The sequence below is a fragment of the Ipomoea nil genome, unplaced genomic scaffold (genome assembly GCF_001879475.1).
Source record: "Ipomoea nil cultivar Tokyo-kokei standard unplaced genomic scaffold, Asagao_1.1 scaffold1576, whole genome shotgun sequence".
NCBI classification, from domain to species: domain Eukaryota; kingdom Viridiplantae; phylum Streptophyta; class Magnoliopsida; order Solanales; family Convolvulaceae; genus Ipomoea; species Ipomoea nil.
Genome location: NW_017618004.1, coordinates 5,445,968 through 5,467,500, shown reverse-complemented (window position 1 = coordinate 5,467,500; position 21,533 = coordinate 5,445,968). Strand labels below are relative to the sequence as shown.

The 21,533-nt window shown below is 37.7% G+C and overlaps 4 protein-coding genes across 4 annotated transcripts; 2 read left to right on the top strand and 2 right to left on the bottom strand.

Annotated features, from left to right (window-relative positions):
* The first annotated feature begins 26 nt into the window (after positions 1-26).
* LOC109190701 (double-stranded RNA-binding protein 2-like) lies at positions 27-3,564 on the top strand. Its single transcript, XM_019341263.1, has 3 exons — positions 27-520; positions 1,805-2,024; positions 2,455-3,564. The coding sequence occupies exons 1-3, from the start codon at positions 275-277 to the stop codon at positions 3,435-3,437; spliced, it is 1,449 nt and encodes a 482-aa protein (XP_019196808.1). The 5' UTR covers positions 27-274; the 3' UTR covers positions 3,438-3,564.
* Positions 3,565-3,657: 93 nt separating this feature from the next.
* On the bottom strand, positions 3,658-7,993 carry LOC109190702. Its single transcript, XM_019341264.1, has 8 exons — positions 7,886-7,993; positions 7,441-7,518; positions 7,042-7,109; positions 6,814-6,954; positions 6,133-6,174; positions 5,215-5,354; positions 4,144-4,242; positions 3,658-3,988 (listed from the first exon to the last, which is right to left on the bottom strand). Exons 2-8 carry the CDS (start codon positions 7,515-7,517, stop codon positions 3,860-3,862), a joined length of 696 nt encoding a protein of 231 aa, XP_019196809.1. The 5' UTR covers position 7,518; positions 7,886-7,993; the 3' UTR covers positions 3,658-3,859.
* A 4,124-nt stretch (positions 7,994-12,117) lies between these two features.
* On the top strand, positions 12,118-14,772 carry LOC109190364 (receptor-like protein kinase FERONIA). The gene has a single exon (XM_019340829.1). The coding sequence runs from the start codon at positions 12,118-12,120 to the stop codon at positions 14,770-14,772; it is 2,655 nt and encodes an 884-aa protein (XP_019196374.1).
* A 1,963-nt stretch (positions 14,773-16,735) lies between these two features.
* LOC109190554 (auxin response factor 18-like) lies at positions 16,736-20,607 on the bottom strand. Its single transcript, XM_019341057.1, has 4 exons — positions 20,501-20,607; positions 19,111-20,317; positions 17,053-17,936; positions 16,736-16,957 (listed from the first exon to the last, which is right to left on the bottom strand). The coding sequence occupies exons 2-4, from the start codon at positions 20,245-20,247 to the stop codon at positions 16,936-16,938; spliced, it is 2,043 nt and encodes a 680-aa protein (XP_019196602.1). The 5' UTR covers positions 20,248-20,317; positions 20,501-20,607; the 3' UTR covers positions 16,736-16,935.
* Between the last annotated feature and the right edge of the window lie 926 nt (positions 20,608-21,533).

Genomic DNA, 21,533 nt, shown 5'->3' with positions numbered 1-21,533 from the left:
AAATGCAAACAAAAAGCATTCTTAGCATTCACACTCTCCTTCGTTGTTTCTGATGCCGAGAGAGTAGAATCCCTCACCCGCTCTCTCTTTCTCTTCTCTGCTACGAAGCTCCAATCTCTCTCTCTCTCTGCCGGCCATTTGCTCCGATGTTACTTTCTCTGTCTAGAAACCCTCCGATCGGAGCTGGTGTCGGCCGTGATGATCTGAGCTGATTGTTTTCCGTTTGATTTCTCGCTTTTGAAGGTTTGGAAGGGTTTGGTTGTGGTAGGGAGAAATGTATAAGAACCAGCTGCAGGAGCTGGCGCAGAGGAGCTGCTTCAACTTGCCGTCGTATTCCTGCATCAGAGAAGGTCCTGATCACGCGCCGCGATTCAAGGCGACCGTGAACTTCAACGGCGAGACGTTCGAGAGCCCTAACTACTGCTCCACGCTCCGCCAGGCTGAGCATTCTGCCGCCGAGGTGGCGCTCAATGCTCTCGCCAACCGTGGACCTTCCCACTCGCTTGCTGCGAAGATCCTGGTGAGTATTACCGAATTTAGCCGCGGAAATGTTAGGGTTTGTCTCTGCTTTCCGGTACAGCTTGCTTCTGTTGTTTTTCTCTGATTAATGTATGGCTTTTTGTATGTTTCTGTTTTCTCCAACTGAATTTGTGATCCAAGTTTGTTTGTAGAAGTGTGCATCACTGTAATTGTCAGTGAAATTCTTTTCACATGGACTAAGCTTTTGTTAGCTGATGCTGCTGAGATATGTGAGAGAATACGTGCTTCTGAATTACTTTTCCCCGGTGGTCATGGTATTTTCTGCTAGATGAAACTACATAGAAGAGTTTAAAAAAAAAATAATAATAAAAAAAATCCAATATGCCTCCCAATTTAGTCTACATTTCAAACATCCCCTGAACATTTGAAAATGCTCGATTTCCTGTTGTTTCACCCTCTATTATCATCTGAGTGTGAAAGCTCTCACAAAACGGCCATTTTACACTGGTGATGGAATTCCTGTGTGTCCATGGTGATGGGGATAATATTGTTCAATGTATTCAATTTGTCCGTCAAGAGGAGGTTGATCCACTAGGAGGATGATCCTTCAGGGGAAGTTTATCAACTGGGAGTATGATTGATCAATCAAGCAGTACAAAACTGAGAACACCAACCCAGCTCTTCCTAAAGATGAAGAGATGTCAACGGGGCGGGGGACATACCCCCCATCCCCGCCCCCGACTGGGGCGGGGGTAAGACACAAATATAGCTGGGAATATTCTTTCTAGACATCAACTCTTATCACAAAAACACTGACAAAACTCCATGGCTGCATAGTGTGTTCAAACTTCATACTCACGTATATGTACAAACACATAAATAAGAGAGTGGAGTTTGGCTTGACTTAGCACAAAAATGCTTGTGGTTTTCACTGATTTGGTTTCCACATAAAAGTTGTCATTCATTCATACTCATGCCTTTACTGTTTTTTATACCTAGATTGTGTTGGGCTTGGGCAAATAAAACCATCATATGGTGTGTAAGTGTGTTAGATCTTTAATGAACCCCATATCTAAATGAAAGAAAGGACTGACAAATTCACCTCATTTCTCTTACTCACAACTCACTGATTTGATTACAATGGAGTAATTTTCTTAATAGCATCGTTAATGGGTTTCCTTGAACTAATCTTTCTGATTGTGGCTTATTGCTTTCCATATAATGATTCTAAATCCATCTTTTAGGCTCCACCTTTGTCATGTAATTGGCTATGCTCTATCATCCATGCTTGTTAGTTAAGACTATTACTTCACAAATTCTGCAGGATGAGACAGGCGTATACAAAAATCTCTTGCAAGAAGTTTCTCAAAGAGTGGGAGCATCATTGCCTGCATACACAACATTCAGATCAGGCCTAGGACACCAACCTGTCTTTACATGTACTGTAGAGTTGGCAGGTGTTACATTTACTGGTGAGCCAGCAAAAAATAAGAAGCAGGCTGAAAAAAATGCAGCCATGGCAGCTTGGTCATCCCTAAAATTATGTAAGTGATGCAAATCCATGTCTAACTATTGATATTGTTCTCCCCAATAAAATGGGAATTATCTACTTATATACATGAAAATAAAAAGGTGTATAACCTAAAACATCAATATATGCCGGATCTTTCATTGGGTGGAGAAAAGTGTTGTATAGTGGGACTCTGGGCTTTCTTGTAATTAAGATGCCCATTGCTCAATAAAGAGCAAATCTTGGTATATCATATATGCCTTTATTTTGTTTTTACTTTTTTTTTTTTTTAAATAAATTCTTTTTTAGAAAATAATGGAGATTATCTGTTTGGCATATTTCCTTCTCAACATCCACATATCAACATAATTGACACTATGTTTAATTTTCCCCTTTTTATGTACTGGGTTAGAGGTTGATGTTCTGAGGCATTTACTGTGACATGCTCCTTTTTGTCTATCCAGTGGAACAACAGTCTGAGAATTCAAGTCCAGATAAGGGCAGAATTGAAGAACAGGAGCATGTTGCTGTAGCACGTGCTTTGCAAATATATCTGATCAAAGCAAAGTTGGCTGGAGTACCGTTCCCAATCAATTTTCAGACTCCCAATTCAAGGCCATCGAGTACACAGCAAGCTCAATCTACAACATCGAAAATACTTCCCCTAATACGCCCAAGAACATCCCATCACAGTAGACCTGTCAGTCCACTATGCTCAAGAACTGCGGTCCAAAGCAGGCTGCTGAATTCAACAAGTAATGAGACATCCTTGTGTTCAAATACTGTCATAAGTGATGGCCTCTTAACAATCATGGAAAGCCACTGGGCTCGACCAGCCAAGTCTCTGGCAGCTGGTGCTGCACCCTACATTCCTGTTCGGCATTTTAGCCCACACCATAGAATTGCACCTCCAGTGACTATTCGAAATGCAATTCCAGTTTTCTCTGCACCACCACGCCCACCACCTTCTCAGTCTCAAAGGAATATAAGGCCTCAATCAATGGGTGTGGCTCCATCCGTGTCTGTTAGACAGGTTGTGCCAGTGTATGCTTCTCCTCTCCCAGTTCGGCCAGAAGAACGACCTGTATCAGACAGATCACATAAATTAAAGGAGCCGCCATCATCTAAACCTCCACCTGTTCAGTTTAAGGAAGCACTGGATTCTAAAGCACCAGAAATCCAGGTAAATCCCCATCCCCCTAAAGCAGCACCAGGTAGAGCCGAGGGGCCAACAGCATCCCCCCCTTTAGGTTCTCAAGTCCTCCCACCGAAGGTAGAGGAGCCACTTCCTGGAGCTTTGCCGGTTCAAAATGACCCACCAGTTTCAAGGACATCCACTGACCTTGGAACCACCCTAATAGCTCCAGAAGAAGCAACAAGGATTGCAACTGATGATCAACTGCAGGAGTCTCTGGAAATCGAGAATTTGAAGAAGCTTAATATCTGATGCCAGATTGCCAGTCAGTGAGCATCACAAACTGCTGAACATTCGCTAGCCTTTTGTACTAGATCTATTGTCTATGTAATGACTTTTCGTTTAGGTTTTAATCTTTCATTTCTCATATGTTTTTATATTCTTTGTAGCAGTTTCTTTACCTCGGCTTTTTAAGTATATGCCATATACAACTATACAAGTAACAGAAACAAGTAAACATAGAGAACAAATATGATTTACTCTCCAACCATTCCATAAACTGGGACTAGGGAAATTTGAAGTGAGGAGAAAAGCCCCGGTTTTAAAACGAAACTGTCTTATAAGGTAGAGAAGACAATGAAATAAATTGTGAACTATTTAGACAAAATAGATCATAAGAAATAATTGTGTCAAGAGAACAGCCTACTTTCCTTAATACATGACAAACTTAATAGTCAATGAACAAGCTTCCACGCTCTCTGAATGATCTCGTCATCTACAAAAGGCCGCAGCGACCACATCAGGCAGTAACTTTCTAGCTCCCCAGATGATGATTTAAGATCGAGAGATGAAACAATCTTTTCCTGAACAAAAGCCAAGACCGAATGTTGCAGGCAAAAGGCCATTGAAGAAGATAAAAGCTCAGACCAGGTTGCAAATTACTGTATGCTTGAAGACCTCAAAACAGCATCTATATGCATTTTTTTTTTATTATAAAAGAGATGAGAAAATTATTTACCTGCATCACATAATCTTTTTTAACCATAGCAAATATGACTGCCATCATTGTAGCAATATCAGTTACTTCAGGCTTCAGAACACAAGATGGCACTTCCTCCTGGGTAAAAACAGTGGTGACGTTAAATCTCATTCCAACTAAAAGAAAGTATCTACACAGCACGACAAACATCAACTTCACAAAGTGACAAGCATTCACATATCACAATACAGATGAGCAGCGTCTAGAGACAGTAATGCTCAAGTATGCTGCTTCCATAAAAATGAGCGGCTTCATGAAAAGATTAATTAAGATATAGAAACTTAGTCCGTTCAAAATTTTTCAACCTAGTAGCAGTTAATGCAAGTAAAATAAGCAAATGGGTTCTGTTAAATGTTTCTATGAGGAGTTTATTTGATATTAGACCATCAAATATGTAAAAATGTAATATCTTACCAACACCCAATCTAGTGCACACAAATCATTGCAGAGGACCAACAATTAAAAGCAATATGCAGACCATGGTGCAAACATCTAAGCATGATTAAGAAGTTAAATCTGATTTAGAGAAGCCAAAGATCTTTTCTGAAACCATGATAAACAAAGCAGTCATACATAGTACCCATTTGGCAAAACATAGGATTATTGATTATGATAATAATTTATGATTATGGATTGTAAATAATTTATATTCTACTCAAAGATACAAATGCACTATTTGCTTGAATAAAGGTGAAAAGATTTTACAATGTATAATCCACAACTTAATAATCAGAGTAAATAAGCTTTACCAAATGAGTGCATAATATAGAAACACACCAATGAAATGTGCCGTGCCACTTATAAAATTAGCAATATTACATCATGCTTCCAGATATGAAGGCAAACAATAAAATGAGAAACAGCCGGTGTGGACAAATCAAGGCCACTTCAATGAATGTTCCAATTGATGTAATTGATAGACTTTTTTTGTTTTTTTGAAAGGATTGATAGATTTAAATAACAAGAAAAAGCAAAAGATAATAGTATCACACATCTGAGGCAGCTTGTTGGGATACATATAACTAGAGTTTAGAAGAAAAAGGATCTTACTCTGTCAGTTGAAGTTGCACCAGAGTTCAAACTGGAGTTGGTATCTCTATCCAGCATGCAAGGCAGGCTATTATTTGCACTTTGCACTAAAGCAGCTGCATCATCCAAAAGGCAAGCCAATTCATCCACTAAGCATTTTGCTGCAATTAAACATCATACATGAAAAAAAAAATTTAGTTCAGATATTCTATTAAATATGATATTAATGTAGACAGTATCAAATTATCTAACAAATTACACATGGAACATCTACGTAATAATCACAATAGGAGAACCATCAGCTATAGTAGCTGTTGATATGGTATTAAAAAGGGTAGAAATAAGAATATAAGGGTATGCAACAGATATAGAAAAACAAAGGCCCTATCAGAAACTAGAAAGAAACTTTTTGAGCTAAAAACAGGGATATGTGCTCGTTCTAAAACTTAAAAGCAACCAATTCCGTAATATTTGAGAGACTAGGAAGGTGCTTTGCTTACAAAATCATGTTAAAGATCAATAGAAAAATATGATGGGATACTGGACAAAAAGGCACTCAAACTATTTGGAAAAAATGAAATTGGGCCCTAAACTATTTTTTTTAAAGCTTCATTGGCCAACTGAATGATTACTGACTACTATCGGGAGTAAAGTGCTTATTGCACTTTTTTTTTTTTTTTTTTTTATGAGTTTGGGCAGTCGCTTAAAACTTTTTTTTGAGTTTGGGAGCTCAATTGCCTTTTTTTTAATAGATAGTTTGAATGCTTATTTGACCCCCTTAGCCAAAAATCACTAAGCTTTTAAGAACATGGAAATAGTTCAAAAAGAAGCTCGTATAATCAAGAGTGGCTTGGTTTTATTTCTTCGTAAGCCAGTTCTGTTACACCAATAATGTAACATGAATAAAAAGATCGATTGTAGTTCCTGGGTGAAAAATACCTTTTGTTTTGTGATCCTGGAGTCCAAGGTGGCACGCGTGCACTTCTGCAAGCACAAAACTGAAGTTATGAAGATGAAAATTTGCAGGAAATATTGCAAAATAAATTAGAAACATGATGTCAAGTAATATAGTCTTTTTTATACACAGCACATTCAGTGCGTCGGGCAAACAAGTTACAATTTTAAGTTCAAAATTGCTGGACAACATCCATTATGCATTAGTGCATTGCATATTTTATCAAGACAACTGAATGGATTTACGCATAAAAATCAATGAGATAGACAAATAATTTGCACTCTTTGCATAAGGATTCTGTCATGCATGCTTTGGAATGTTATACACACCCTTTCCACTGTGTTTACAGAGATTGGCACCCATAATCTATAGGGTGGCATTTTGGATAGAACAACCTGTAATAAAAGGAGATGAAATATTGGAATCTGAACTGTTTTCCACATAACCATAATAAAGTTACAATCAATTTATCAAGCACCAAGTAATGAGGAAGAAATGGTATTATAATGAATAAAAATTCATTAGTCGATGGACGAAGGAATAATACAAGCCTGAAGACACCGAAGTATATTGAACGTTTAACTTAAAGAATGCAAGAGAAATAAATTCCTTATTTCTACAGAGCCTTTTGCTTCTTTAATGTCTGTATGAACTGATGAACTTACACTTGTTTATATTCTGAATACCATCATTGGTATTTTTGCATCCTGCTTCAATGTAGGATAACAGCCTCTTGGTTTCATTATCTCTAATAATTTGCTCAACCAATTCAGATTTCTTTTCAATTGGAGGCCTTTGAACATATTCTACAAGAAACACACATGCATGAGTAAAGAAAAGAAGATATAGAATGTTTATCCTTTAGGTATTCAAATGGATATCACAAAGCTCACCGAGCCCATTCTGAAAGCCAACCAGCAATCTGTTTCCTACAGACAATAGTTCCTCGAGCACTGCAATCCTGGACAATAGTTTGACAAGTAATGAAAATGAAGAGTTAACAAAGTCTAAAGCATGCTGTGGAAGAAGCTGGAAAGGACGATTGGAATACAATATTACATAATCTCTACCAATAGAAATTTTCACACAATAAAATGTGTTAGGTTTTCATGATCTTAGCATTCTCAACTGCTTTTGTTGGTTCAAAATAACATTCTAATACTTCAAAAGTTCCAAAAAAAAATACAGCATATACTTTAAGGTAATAGGGCATAATTCAGAAAGTTAGGAGTACATTATAATAATAATAATTTAGCATTCTTTGAAGAAATAAACATGAGCTTTGAATCAACCTTGTCATAAAATCTGAGAAGATGAGCAAAATCTTCTCCCTATACTCATGCATTGGTCCGTCTTCTTGATTTTCCATTCTGAAAGATTAAAGAGAAGTTAAAATTTTCACAACCTCACAACCTCTGAAACAACAGAGAACAGAAGGTATAACCAAGAGAAACTGAAGTAGCATAAATAGTTGCTAGGCATGTTTTACGCTTCATAGAAGCAATAGGTCGAAAATTTTCCCTCGAGTTAAAATAGGCTAAGTCACAATCTAGAATGCTAAAATAAAGACGTTAGCGGGCATAGCATATCCCTTATTTACAAATCATCCACCACATAGACAATTACACAAACACCTTATATGCAGCAATATATACATATTCAGAGAACTTACTAAAACTTTTCCTTTAAACAAAGACTTCTACTTTCTAGATATATCAGTGAAGCTAACAACTTTACCTAGCCGGCGCTTTCGCACGTTCGCCGATCGCCGGAGAGCAAACGCCCTTCACTTTTCCTACTTTTTTATTCCCCTTCTTCCTTGCGAGTCTCACTGGAAAAGACGATGATGACGTGGGCCTACTTCAAGACAAATATGGGCCAAGTTCCGGGCTTTCTATTTCACAAGAATGTTCAATATAATGATAGGCCCGAAAAGGCATTTATCAGTCGTTATATTATAGACCGCGGTGCATGTGCACCGCGGTCAAAAACGACGCCGTTTCTTTAAGTAAAGAAACGGCCCGCCGTTAGAGTTAACGAAGTCCGTTTGTTTGGTGTATTAAACACCAATTGACACTACAGTATATCCAAACCGGCACTGCAGTTATATCAAAATGATACTGTAGTTATAGTGAAATGAAACTGCAGTGTATATAAACTGAAACTGAATAACATTTCACATATTTGAGTGTATATTATACAATGAAGCTGTAATTATATCAAAATGATCATGTAGTTGTGTTTTAATGAAACTATAGTGTATATAAAATAAAATTAAATAACATTTTCACATATTTGAGTCTATAAATATCGAATGAAACTATTTTTTTTTAGTATCTGTTCGTATACTTTCTCAACCTACTGAAACACAAAGAACCAATAACACCTCTACTAAGGCTCGAACTCATAATCTTCCAAATGAAAGTCCAACCCGGGTACCATTAGACCACATATCGAATGAAACTATAGTTATATCGAAATGAAACTGTAGTTGTGTTCAACTGAAACTGCAGTTCATACAAAACGACACTGAATAACATAGTTACTTTTTGCAAAAGGGTGCGAAACGGCGGAAATAAACACTGTTAATTTTCATTTAAAAAAAGACCCGCGGTGCATAATATAATTTGCCGGCATTTATTTAAATAAAAAAATTCCAATCGTTATGTTGTGCATCCGTATGCACCATGCATGGTGCATACGGATGCCAAAACGACGTCGTTTTATTAAAAAACGCGCGTCTCCCCTTTAAAAAAAATTCAGGTTCGATTCCCAGCAACAACATTATATTGTTCATTCATTCTGAAATTTTAGTTCATAGATTATGGAATTATAGTTCATTGATTATGAAATTATAGTTCATCGATTATGGAATTGTAGTTCATCGATTCTGAAATTTTAGTTTATAGATTATGGAATTTTAGTTCATTCATTCTGGAATTTTTAGTTCATAGATTAGATTATGAAATTATAGTTCATCTATTATGGAATTATAGTTCATCGATTATGGAATTATAGTTCATCGATTATGAAATTTTAGTTCATATGTTGTTGCTGGGAATCGAACCTGATTTTTTTTTTTTAGGGGAGACGCGCGTTTTATTAAAACTACGTCGTTTTTGCATCCGTATGCATGGTGCATACGGAAGTTATCAATTTTTTTTTAATAATAACATTAGAAAGTCTCCATTTTTAAAAACAATTAAAAATCTTAGATGGTTCGAAACTCAAAATTATTATAAGCTCAGGATTCAGAGTTTACCTTATAAGATGAAAGAGGAAGTGCCACTAACACAAGGAAGAGGGAGCTAGAAAACATGTCAAACTTGTCGAGAATAGTCACAACAAAAGAGGAATTGAAGTGCATCACATCTTCATGATGAGTAGCACACATTGGACATGTGAGGCTAACTTCCACCTTTTTTGCTAATAAATTAGGGGTTGTAAGGAGGATGTCTCTTATAACTCTCTAGAGAAAGGTCCTCCATTTGGAGGCTTTTAGCTTCCAAAGTTTTGTCCATTCATAAAAACCTTCCAAATTGTTAATTACCTCCCCAAGAATGTTCCTATAGTCAATTTTCACTGTATAGCAACCACTAGGGTCACCAACCCTTCAAACAGATTAGGTTGATATTTGATTAGAGAGTTTTATAACCTTTCAAGATTAGGATGGGTGTGATTCAAATTATCTGAACTAACACTTAAAATAATGATACTAAACACATGGCAAAATCTACACTCTTCTTGAAATGCTCAGCATGGCCCTGGGAAAGTAAAATATGCTCAGCATGGCCCTGGGAAAGCAAAATACGACTAGTTTAGTCACCTCTGGCATTTCAACCATCCCACTTGCACAACTGGAGGGCCAATAATTTCTCAGTTTCATTCATGGAATTGTCCTGGATTATGGCATTAATAATTTTCCCTCATTTTTTTACCACAACATAAATATTTTCTCAATAATATCCTTTACAAATATAATCATATCACACGCATTAAGACAACAACACATCAAAGACAATAATAAATTTGCCAATTTTTATGTCGAGTTCGATTAATGATATTTATTTTAAGTTATTTATAATTCAATTTTTATAATATTAGGAAGTCTCAAATTTTATAAATAATTAAAAATCTTAAACCGTTTCAAGCTCAAAACTATCATAAGCCAAGGGTCACTCCATGAGCGACATAGCAAATTATGTTGTGGGCCCGGGTCCACCTTGTAAGGTGGACTCGGGTCCAATAAATAAAAAATACACAATTTATATATTGAGTTTTTACTATTTATATATTGAATGTTCACAATTATTATATACTGAATGTTTACAATTTACATACTGCATGTTCGCAATTTACGTACTGAATGTTCACAATTTACATACTAAATGTTCACAATTTGAATTGTGAATATTCGGTATATAAATTATGTATTTTAATCTGATTTCACCTTGCAAGGTGGACCGAATCCAAGGCATAACTATTGTAATTGCAATCCATGTATTAACAGAGACACTCTTAGTCCCACTCTAAGGACAATAGTTATGCTGTGCAACCGAATGCACCATGCGCATGGTGCATCCGCATACGATGCAAAGCGACGTCGTTTTGACTAAAAACGCGCGTCCCACTTTAAAAAAAAAAAAAATCAGGTTCGATTCTCGGCAATAGCATTATTGTGGATATATAGTTATGAATTTCTGGATATATTGTTATGAATTTATGGATATTTAGTTCATTCATTGTGGATATTTAGTTCATTCATTCACTGTGGATATATAGTTATGAATTTATGGATATATAGTTATGAATTTATGGATATTTAGTTCATTCATTGTGGATATTTAGTTTAATCATTGTGGATATTTAGTTCATTAATTGTGGATTTTTACTTCATTCATTCACTGTGGATATATAGTTATGAATTTGTGGATATATAGTTATGAATTTATGGATATATAAAAATGCTATTGCCGGGAATCGAACCTGATTTTTTTTTTAAGTGGGATGCGCGTTTTTTAACCAAAACGACGTCGTTTTGCATCGTATGCACCATGCGCATGGTGCATTCGGTTGCACAACATAATTTGCGCTCTAAGGAGGTTTGGGCTCAAGCCCTTACCAATACGAGCTTGACATGCGGCCACCTCTCGCTAGCGGCTCGGCCCTAGCTAACTCTAGTTCATTCCTTAGGCTGTGATCTTTGTATTTGAGCCACAATTATGGGCCTGTACATTGGACTTTGTACGTACTATTTTGGGCTTAGCGCCCCGGATAATGAAGCTACTATTTTCCTATCCCTATTCTGTATCTCTATACCCGATTTATGGTGAATCCGATCCCGATAAAACCATCATATAGTAATTTGTTTTTATATTTTCATTATTTATTTTCATAAAAATATTTTATTTTGTAATAAATTTATTAAAATTTTATAAACAATAAAAAAGATGAACCTCAATATAAATTCTATGTATATTTTATTTCATATCACTTATGTAACAAAAAATAGTGGCTCGGACTAGTCTGTTCGTCGTGTTCGAGTCACCAAACTTTTAAATTGATTTTTTATTGAGCTAAAATATTTCAACCTGAATTTTTTTTTATTATCTTATCAAGTATACTCATCAATTTTGAGCTAAGATTGACATCTTAAAAAAAAAAAAAAAAAAAAAAAAAAAAAAAAAAAAAAAAACAAAACAAAACAGTAGAGGGCCACCAGGCCACCAAGTCCATTTTGTATGAAAAATTGTGTCTTGTAACTTCTGTTTTAGTTTTGTTCCATTCCGTTGTATCCACATCACTGTAAATGCCGGTCGTTTAGTTCCTTGACTTCAATCCAACCATCTCACCAACTTGAGTACTTGACCATGGTTGCTGGGTAAATTGGAATTTCTTTGAAAGTCCCTTAGCTTGCTTCTGTTCCGCCATTTTCCATCAGTGTAGAACTAAGACTTGTTAGCAACACTATGCATCATCCTCTGCTTTTTGTTCTTACATTCTCTACCTTATTCCATGGTCTGATCATCTTTGCCACTTCTTCTAGCATTGAGAACATAGCCATTTCGTGTGGCTCTTCCGGCACTCCAACTGCGCTCCATGGACGCGTCTGGGTTGGGAACAACACCATCTCCTCTACTTCATCGCTGCACTTGACTGGAAAATCCTGGGCATCTAGAGCCCAGCAAAAAGCCTCTCCGGTTCCATATCAGACAGCTCGGACCTCTCGCCATGAGTTCAGCTACCGGTTCTCAGTCAAGCCCGGCCAGAAATTTATACGCCTGCACTTCAACCCAGCGCCATACAATGGCTACAAGAAGTCCATAGACCTTTTTACTGTCAAAGCTGGTCCATATACTCTTCTCACCAATTTCAGCCCTTCCCTCACTGCTGATTCTCTAGGTGCCAAATTTGTCATCAAGGAATACTGTGTAAATGTACAAGAAAGCCAAGCGTTGACTATAACATTCATCCCATCTCAAGAAGCAAAGGCCTCAGAAGATGTTTATGCTTTTGTCAATGGCATCGAGATTGTCTCCATGCCTACTGGCCTTTACTTCACCCCAGAGGGAGACCTGGGTGCCCATGTTGTTGACCAAAAGCACAGATTCTACATTGATACTACTACAGCAATGCAGATGATTCAGAGATTAAACGTCGGGGGACAGTCAATTCCATCTATTGAAGATGTTAGCATGTTTCGTGGCTGGAAAGATGACAAAAGCTACCTGTTTAATGGAGTTGGTGCTGCTTCAATTGATTCCGCCATTACAATCGAGTATGCAGACATGCTGACACATGTTGCACCTCCCAAAGTTTACCAAACAGCCAGATCAGTGCATCCAGGCAAGCAGCAGCTTATTGTTCATAATCTCACATGGATAATTCCAGTAAATTTAGGATTCAGGTACCTAGTCAGGCTCCATTTCTGTGAATTTGAACCTGGAATATCAGCAAGAGGTGAAAGGAAATTCAGTATACTTATAAATAATCAGATAGCTGAGTATAATGCCGACGTGATCAAATGGAGCGGTGCAAGTGGGATTGCAGTGTACAGAGACTACATTGCCATGATGGAAGGAGATAAAATGAAAAGTACTGGAAACCTAGTTATAAGTTTGCAGCCCAACTCTGAGTTGAGCAGTAAAAGAACTGAAGGCATTCTGAATGGCTTAGAAATATTCAAGCTAAGTAATCCTGACAACTGTCTTGCTGGAATGAATCCTGCCCCCCACAGCACACAAATTTCAGTGTCAGAGATGCCTCGTCGCCAAAGGCAAATCTCTTTTGATAGAAAAAGTGCAATTGCTACTGCATTCACACTAGCAATCACTTTATTGAACATTGCCATCTATTACCTAAGGTGTTTCTCTGAAACTAACTCCACCCTGAGAAACACAAGATCATGTTCCACAGACCAAGCTTGTCGTGAATTCTCGTTTGAGGAGATCCAACTATCCACCAACAATTTTAGTCCAGAGTTCCTGATTGGAAGTGGTGGATATGGTAAAGTATACAGGGGCAATATTGATGGCGGAGCAACTTCTGTAGCAATAAAACGTTTGAAGGAAGAGTCTAGGCAGGGAGAGAAGGAGTTCTGGACAGAGATAAAAATGCTATCAAAGCTCAGAAATGAACACCTTGTCTCCCTAATTGGCTTCTGCAATGAAGGTAAGGAGAGGGTGTTGGTTTATGAGTACATGCCTCGAGGAACTCTGGCAAATCATCTCCACAAATTTGATAGATTGGGGAATGGTAACCATCCTCTCTCTTGGGAACGACGACTCAAGATTCTAATAGGCGCTGCACGGGGATTGCATTACCTTCACACCTCCCAGTCCCAGTCCCAGCATAAGGTCATACATCGTGATGTAAAAAGCTCAAACATTCTGTTGGATGAGAGCTGGGTGGCAAAGGTTTCAGACTTCGGTTTGTCCAAAATGGGGCCTGGAAACGGAAACGAGTCGTTTACTCATGTTAGTACTGATGTCAAAGGAACATATGGCTACTTGGATCCTGAATACTTCTTAACTCACAGATTGACAACGAAATCAGACGTGTATGGTTTTGGAGTCGTGCTGCTTGAAGTGCTCACCGGAAGGCCAGCACTGGATAGGAGGCTTGTTGAGAGGCACCACAATCTAGCCACTTGGGCCATAGACTCCATGAGAAAAGGAGAAGTTAATGATATTGTTGACTGCAGTCTGGCGGGGCAAATCTCTCAAACTTGTTTGAAGGTGTTCGCAGAAATTGCAGAAAGATGTCTGGAAAGACAGCCACATGAACGACCAGATATGGCTGATGTGCTAACAAAACTTGAATTAGTGTTGGCATTACAGCAAACAGATGGCGTGCAAAATGAGGTCATGAGCATTGATGAACATGGAGCTCTCTCAGAAGAGAATTTGGTAAAGACCACCGCTGACAGGGCAACTAAAGTCAAAGGAAAAGATGTTACCAGGGGAAGGGCGAAGAAGAAGGATAGCGATTCCAAAAGAAAATCTGTTGGATTGAGGGATCTTCTGTTACGTCTGGCTAAAACCATCGCCAAAGACGAAGGCTCCCCCAACACAGCCGTCAAAGATCGAAGTTTCTGCTGTAGCAAAATTGGAGAAGGATGCTAAATTTGGTGCATATATAACAACAGATTGATTGATGACAATGAGGTTGAGACACTACTGTCCAGTGTCTGCCCATGCAAGAACAAGACTTTTGCTTCTCCACTGTCTGGTTCTGTATGATTCATCTGAATGCTCATGCAAGACTTTTGCTTCGATCTCCTGTCTCAGTTTCCCAGAAAGTTTTATCATTATGAAAAATATTTTATTTTATTTAATACTCCATAACAAAACTTTCAAAAAATGATACCATGCAACATTATCTTACATTATAAACTCTGGTCCAAAATAATTTTACAAAAAATTTATGTAAATATTACAATTAATACATTCTGTACCTAAGTTAGACCAAGCTATCACTTGATTTTTTTTTTTTTTTAAGTTTTTGAGATGTCGTGTAGAAATGAGGTGTAGGAAAAAGCGCCTAGCAACATTTTCTACTCTTTTTTTTTTTTTTCTTTCAATAATGGGTTTCATAAAAAACCTTAACTTGCAGGCCTCCAAAACCCTAAAAAAATGCACCAATGTCCAATAGAGATGGTTAAGCAATGTCATATGATTGCTAGTATTATTGAAACATATCTATTCGTCATGTCAAGAGGTCAGCGAATAAAATAAAGTGACAGCTGATTCTTCGCATATCTTAGGCTAGGATTGTGGGTTTCTTTCGCACCGGCTTGTATATCTGACTTTTCCAACTCTTAATATATTTGTTTTTTTTTTTTAAAAAAAAAAACATATTATGTAAGAGCAATTAATAAAGGTATTATACTTTCAGTTAATAAATTATGTACTTATTACAATTAATATATTATGTACCTTTAATTTATTTACAAGTATATAATTTGTTAATTAAATGTATATAATATGTTAAATGCATGTAATAATCTGAATGTTATTTTGGACAAGATCCACAATGCAAAGTGAATTCTAATCCATGGTATAATTTGCCCAAAACTTTCACTAACATTATGATTTCCCAATTAATTCAAATATTTGATTAGAGAGTGTTACAATAATTGTCAAGATACCGAATGCACCATGCACATGGTGCATACGATGCAAAACGACGTCGTTTTGACTAAAAGCGCGCGTCCCACTTTTAAAAAAAAATTCAGGTTCGATTCTCGGCAATAGCATTATTGTGGATATATAGTTATGAATTTCTGGATATATAGTTATGAATTTATGGATATTTAGTTCATTTATTGTGGATATTTAGTTCATTCATTGTAGATATTTACTTCATTCATTCACTGTGGATATATAGTTATGAATTTCTGGATATATAGTTCATTCATTGTGGATATTTAGTTCAATCATTGTGGATTTTTACTTCATTCATTCACTATGGATATATAGTTGTGGATTTTTACTTCATTCATTCACTATGGATATATAGTTGTGGATTTTTACTTCATTCATTCACTGTGGATATATAGTTATGAATTTGTGGATATATAGTTTTGAATTTATGAATATATAGTTATGAATTTATGGATATATAAAAATGCTATTGCCGGGAATCAAACCTGATTTCTTCTTTAAGTGGGACGCACATTTTTTTTAACTAAAACGACGTCGTTTTGGACCGAATGCACCATGCGCATGGTGCATTCGGTTGCACAGCATAATTTGCGATTAAATGTGAGGAGGATTCTTCCCAAATTCATAAATCATAAGTGGCCCACAAATCCACAATTGATAAGAAATTAACATTTTGCTATATGTAAAAATTGTACTTTCACATCTCTATATTTGAACTTTTTTACTGCATGTAAATTGTATGTCTAAATGTCGATTGATATAACATAAAAATTTAACACTGCATATGCAAACATTAACTAGGAGGGGAGCATATATGATTTCACAATGCAAAGCAAACAATAGGGAGTAGAATATGATCAAGAAATTGACATAAGAGTGTGATAGATATGTTGGTTGTGACAAACAGATCAAGTCAAACAACTACTGAGAAGATGCAATCCACAAATTTGCATTAATTGGGTGAAATAAACCAGTATTCATAATCCTTGCAAGTTGCAAACAGGAATACCGATATGGAAAGAAGTTGCAACTACGAATCACTGTACATTTGGCAAAGATCAGCAGATCTCTATCTAGCTCCCTATGTTATCGCTGCTCGAATCCATAAGAACAGTAAAGCCTTCAAATTCTCTTCATGAACTCACTGCATGGTAAAACAAGATATTAGATATTGAGATCATCACAGTTCTGTTTTGAACATATTAGGAAAGTCAAAGTAAGATGAAACTCGAAATTTGCCTGAATGGTTCGTCTCTGGTGTGCTTAACGGCACCAGTAGCATCCTGATAAAGTGCACTGTTAAACTTCTCTGTTTTTTCTATGCCAATCACGTCGACCAGCTTTTTGTACAGTTCATTGAACGAAGAAAAGGAAGATTCGAGTGTCTGCTCAACGTCCTCTGATGCAATGAACACCTCGCAATGTCCAGTGCCAAATCCAGGTTCAGATTTCTGAGTTTTGTAAAATGGAAACACTCCATCTGAAGAGTTATCTAGTGGGCCGTTTTGAAGAACTGCTGATCCTGGACTATCTAAGAGATTTCTTGTCTTCTCTTGGTTGGAATTCGATAAACTTTTGCCAATTGTTTCTCCAGAGCAGCTATTGGGCATCTGCTGCTCCGCGAAAATTGGTTTCCCGAACAACATAAATGCGGGAATTTTCTCTTCGTTATTTTTCTCCAAATTTGGACTGTTATTTCCCATTGTCAAGAGGCAAGAGAAATTCTCTTCGTTTTCTGAACTATCCATTACATTACCTGTAAGTGTTTTAGGTAGGATAGTGCTCTCGGCCTCTCTGAATCCAAATGGGAAGAGCTCACTGTTCATTTTGTTGAAGTGGAGATCTTTTGAAGATAATCCACATTGAGCATGCCTGGCTCCCTGAATACCTGTAGGAATATTGTCTGATACACAAGACAAGAGGCTGCTAGGAATTACGGGGTTGCATAAAAGTGACGGTGCTGGAAGTTGCCTGACTAGGGGTAGAGGTTGGGGAAGCCGGAACTTCTTTCTTGGAGGTGATAAATGAGGTTGAAGAACGGGGCACACATCAGTAGCCAATTCAACCAACCATGGGCTAACTCGCTTGATGTTCTGAAGCAAATCTGGCTCGTCCCATGCCACCTGGTCATGAACAAGGAAGAGGAGAGAGGGAGGGGGAATCAGAATAAACAAACACAACTAAAATTCTGACTCCAATTAATAACATATAACTGAAGTATTCATGTCTACATTTTTGGTAGCTAGAGAATTTGCCCATAAAAAGGCAAAATTCCCTCGCCCCAAGGGCCCCCCACACCCTAGCCCAACATGATAGTGGAGACTGGAGAGGTAAATCACGGTAACTCAGAGGCCTCTTAGGTTGGAGGACACCCACAAGCTCTCACACTGCGGCTGTCAGTAGCATTCCTCAACGACTTCGCTGTCGCACGAGGCGCACGATATGCCCCCGTCACCTGCTCCTAGGAGCAAGAGAATACGAGAACACTCGTCCGCTCGAGGCGACCGTTTAAGTCGTACGAAATGCGTCAAAAGGGACAGATTGGAGCTCGATGCCCCGTGCCCTCAAGGTGGACCGAATCCGAGAGCTCGGGCAATCGATCGTGCACCAAGGCCGTATTAGTTTGCGACGACCGTGGAACGCTAGTGATGCCTTTGCGTCCGTCCCACGCCCAATCCACGCATGTTGCGAGGATGAGCGCGCAACGAAATGCGAATACGTTAAGCCGTCAATGCCATGCGAGGTATGCAATACAGGAAACCATCGTGTGACCAAGGCCGAGCGCGGGCGTATCAAAGGCCCGGGCTTTGGCCGTCCCCCAAATCCTCGCTGGTTCACACCCCGAGTAGATCGGGGAGGTCTCGATCATATTCCTTGCCCACAATCTACCACCTGAGAACCAACTGAGCAGCCCGTGCAGGCATATTCCAAAGATTCTAAATTAGAAATAATGTGGTGGACCAAATCTGCAAGGAGATATTGGTGTTTTTGGTAGAGGACTATCCCAAGATGCAAATGGACTTTAAATTACACCAGCAGATTCAAATGGCACTACAGAAAACAGTAATGTAAATGAAATAGGGGCCTTGCATAATGGGTAGCCTTTTGATTTGCAAAATGTTAGCATATTTTAACAGTCATATAAATACTAATTTGGAATAGCATATTTTAACGAGAGTTTATGTTCAATAAATTCAAGGCAAATTTTAAAGCAAACTCCCTATAAGAGAAGGGATGGATTGTGTACGTTTTATATTGGCATAAGCAGGAGGGAGATGAAACAAGGATGTGTTTAACCTGAAGAAGGTGCCAGGGAGAATCAGGCCATTTGATTGGATCTTCGGCCTCAACAGAAGATACTGTTCCCATGAACCAGCTAATTCGAGATGAGTCTTCTGTCTCAGATGGCATCTTAACCCTCATACCCGGACACCACTTGATTCTCATTGCATCCCTCACCGTAGAGGCACTAACAACAAATTCTGGAGTGCTTGCAAGGGGATAGTAAAGAACCTCAAATGGCTGGCCAGTAGCAGCAAGAAGTGCGGCTTCAGTGACAGATTCAATTAGGACATCACTCCTTCCTCTCGTGCCCACACCACAGTTTTCAGTTCTATCATTTTGTACAAACTTTTCATCACCCTCACTAAAGTTTCCAGAAAAGGCCCGGTTCAATGACGTGACATAACTTCCAGTTCCAGTATGCCACCTAGAAAAAGCCTCGGGTCCTCTACCAATCCTCCTCCTAGCCCTCCGAATCCCAACATGAATATCCCCGTTTTCTTTTCTCATGAACACAATTGAATCCCCAGCAATGAGCTTCTTCCGGTTCACAAAATTACTCCACCCAGTTGTCAAAAGATGACGCCTCGGCGTCCCCCTATAAATATGCCTAAACTGCCAAGTCTCACCATGAACATCCTTAACAAAGATGGTCTGCACCGGAGGATCATCCGAGAAATCCAGCAGTGGAAAAATGGTCTCGGCGCAATACCTTGGCACCGAGAAACCTCCTCCATTATTAGCATCCGACTGCGTCAACGTTTTAGCAAACGAATTCGGTTTCTCTTCACCCTTATACTTAACAACCCCCAAAAATCCACCACCATCATCATAAACATCATGTTCCCCACTCCCTCCCAACGGAACTAAACCAATTTTCGCATAAACCTCATCAGTCTCAGAATCAGCCAAATATCTCACAGCTGAAACCCTAGAGAGAATCAGGGGTGGAATCCTTCCACATATGGCAAAATCTACACTCCTCTTGAAATGCTCAGCATGGCCCTGAGGAAAGTAAAACACTTTAGAGTTCACCTCTGGCATTTGAACCATCCTACCTGCACAGGCATGCCATAACTGGGAGTCCACTAATTTCTCCGTTTTCTCAGTTTCATTCATGAAATTGTCCACTGTATTCATGGCATTAATCATTTTCCCCCAATTTTTTTACCACAACATCAATCTTTCCTCAATAATATCCTTTAACACTGACTCAAAATCTCTGCAAGTATAATCATATCATACGCATTAAAGCAACAACACCACAAACACAAACATTTATGCATATATACATAAACTATTTGGATTTACAACTAAGCTACTGAAACCAAACAGGAACATGATGAGTAAAAGAGAAAAATAAAAGGCGAGAAAGATGGGGACGGTGAGAAATGGAGTTACTTACCTTCAAGACATCTAGAGAAGAGAAAATCGAACAGATCAACTTTAGACATTAATATATAGAGCAGAGGAGTTTGTGTGTTAGGAGGAGACAGAAACTAAGACACGGGCAATCGTTGCCGACCAGATGCTGCCACTGAAATTTTGATTTTCAAAAGGGCATTTTGGACCGGTATGAATACATTTATGTTAGACGAGCCTATAAAAATACTCATTTTGGGACAACTTCAATCAAGTAGGTTAAACTGTTGACTTGGTAAACACAATAGTTAATTCTACCAGAGGTCCTTTGTCTTTGGTGACAATTTCAAATTTAATCTCAGACTATTTTTTTTGCTCTTTAATATCACAAACCATTATTTTCTAAACAATTTTAATCATTTTCATGACTTCTCCTATTTTTAGTAAGGTCATTTTTGTCTCTTCATATTTTTCTTATGTTATTTTTCTGGTTTCAACCGGTTTAATTGGTTTAAGACTTTACTAAAAGTCAGTTGAAAAATATGATTACTAAAAATCAGATGTTACCTAAAGTTATAACCCAATTAAACCGGTTGAAATCGAACAAATAACAAAAAGATAAATATAAAAAGATAAAAAATGATCTTACTAAAAATAGTAAAAGTCATGAGAATGACTAAAAGTGTTCAAAAATAATAGTATAGATGTTAAATGACAAAAATAATAGTTTGAGACTAAATTTGAAATTTCTACCAAAGACAATAAACTTCTAATGGAATTAACACGTAAACACAATGATCAAGAGTGGTTTATTAATCTTATAGGTTTGAATTGGTCAGTTATGACTTTATGAGTAACTTAAATTGAATCTAAATTAATTTACTTCATTGTAATCATTTGCTAATCAGAATTAGAATGCAATGTTTATCTGGTATATTAATATATACCCTCATACAATGATGGTGATTTTTTCTTGTCAGTCAAAAAAATCACTCATTATTTATGTGACAAGTGCAGTAACTAGTAAATTTATGTGACAAGCATTAAAGTAATTATTAGCGCGCATAACAAATAGA

Bases quoted from the DNA above. Each gene is read 5' to 3' on its own strand.
- LOC109190701 (XM_019341263.1), top strand. From the start codon at position 275: ATGTATAAGAACCAGCTGCAGGAGCTGGCGCAGAGGAGCTGCTTCAAC. The intron at 521-1,804 runs GTGAGTATTACC...CAAATTCTGCAG, and splicing joins CGCTTGCTGCGAAGATCCTG to GATGAGACAGGCGTATACAA. The intron at 2,025-2,454 runs GTAAGTGATGCA...TTGTCTATCCAG, and splicing joins TTGGTCATCCCTAAAATTAT to TGGAACAACAGTCTGAGAAT.
- LOC109190702 (XM_019341264.1), bottom strand. From the start codon at position 7,517: ATGGAAAATCAAGAAGACGGACCAATGCATGAGTATAGGGAGAAGATT. The intron at 7,110-7,440 runs GTTGATTCAAAG...ACTATTGTCCAG, and splicing joins TTCTCAGATTTTATGACAAG to GATTGCAGTGCTCGAGGAAC. The intron at 4,243-5,214 runs GTAAGATCCTTT...GTTTTTACCCAG, and splicing joins GTGCAACTTCAACTGACAGA to GAGGAAGTGCCATCTTGTGT.
- LOC109190364 (XM_019340829.1), top strand. From the start codon at position 12,118: ATGCATCATCCTCTGCTTTTTGTTCTTACATTCTCTACCTTATTCCAT.
- LOC109190554 (XM_019341057.1), bottom strand. From the start codon at position 20,247: ATGATTAATGCCATGAATACAGTGGACAATTTCATGAATGAAACTGAG. The intron at 17,937-19,110 runs GTTAAACACATC...GTTCATGACCAG, and splicing joins CTCCCTGGCACCTTCTTCAG to GTGGCATGGGACGAGCCAGA. The intron at 16,958-17,052 runs GCAAATTTCGAG...TTTACCATGCAG, and splicing joins ACCAGAGACGAACCATTCAG to TGAGTTCATGAAGAGAATTT.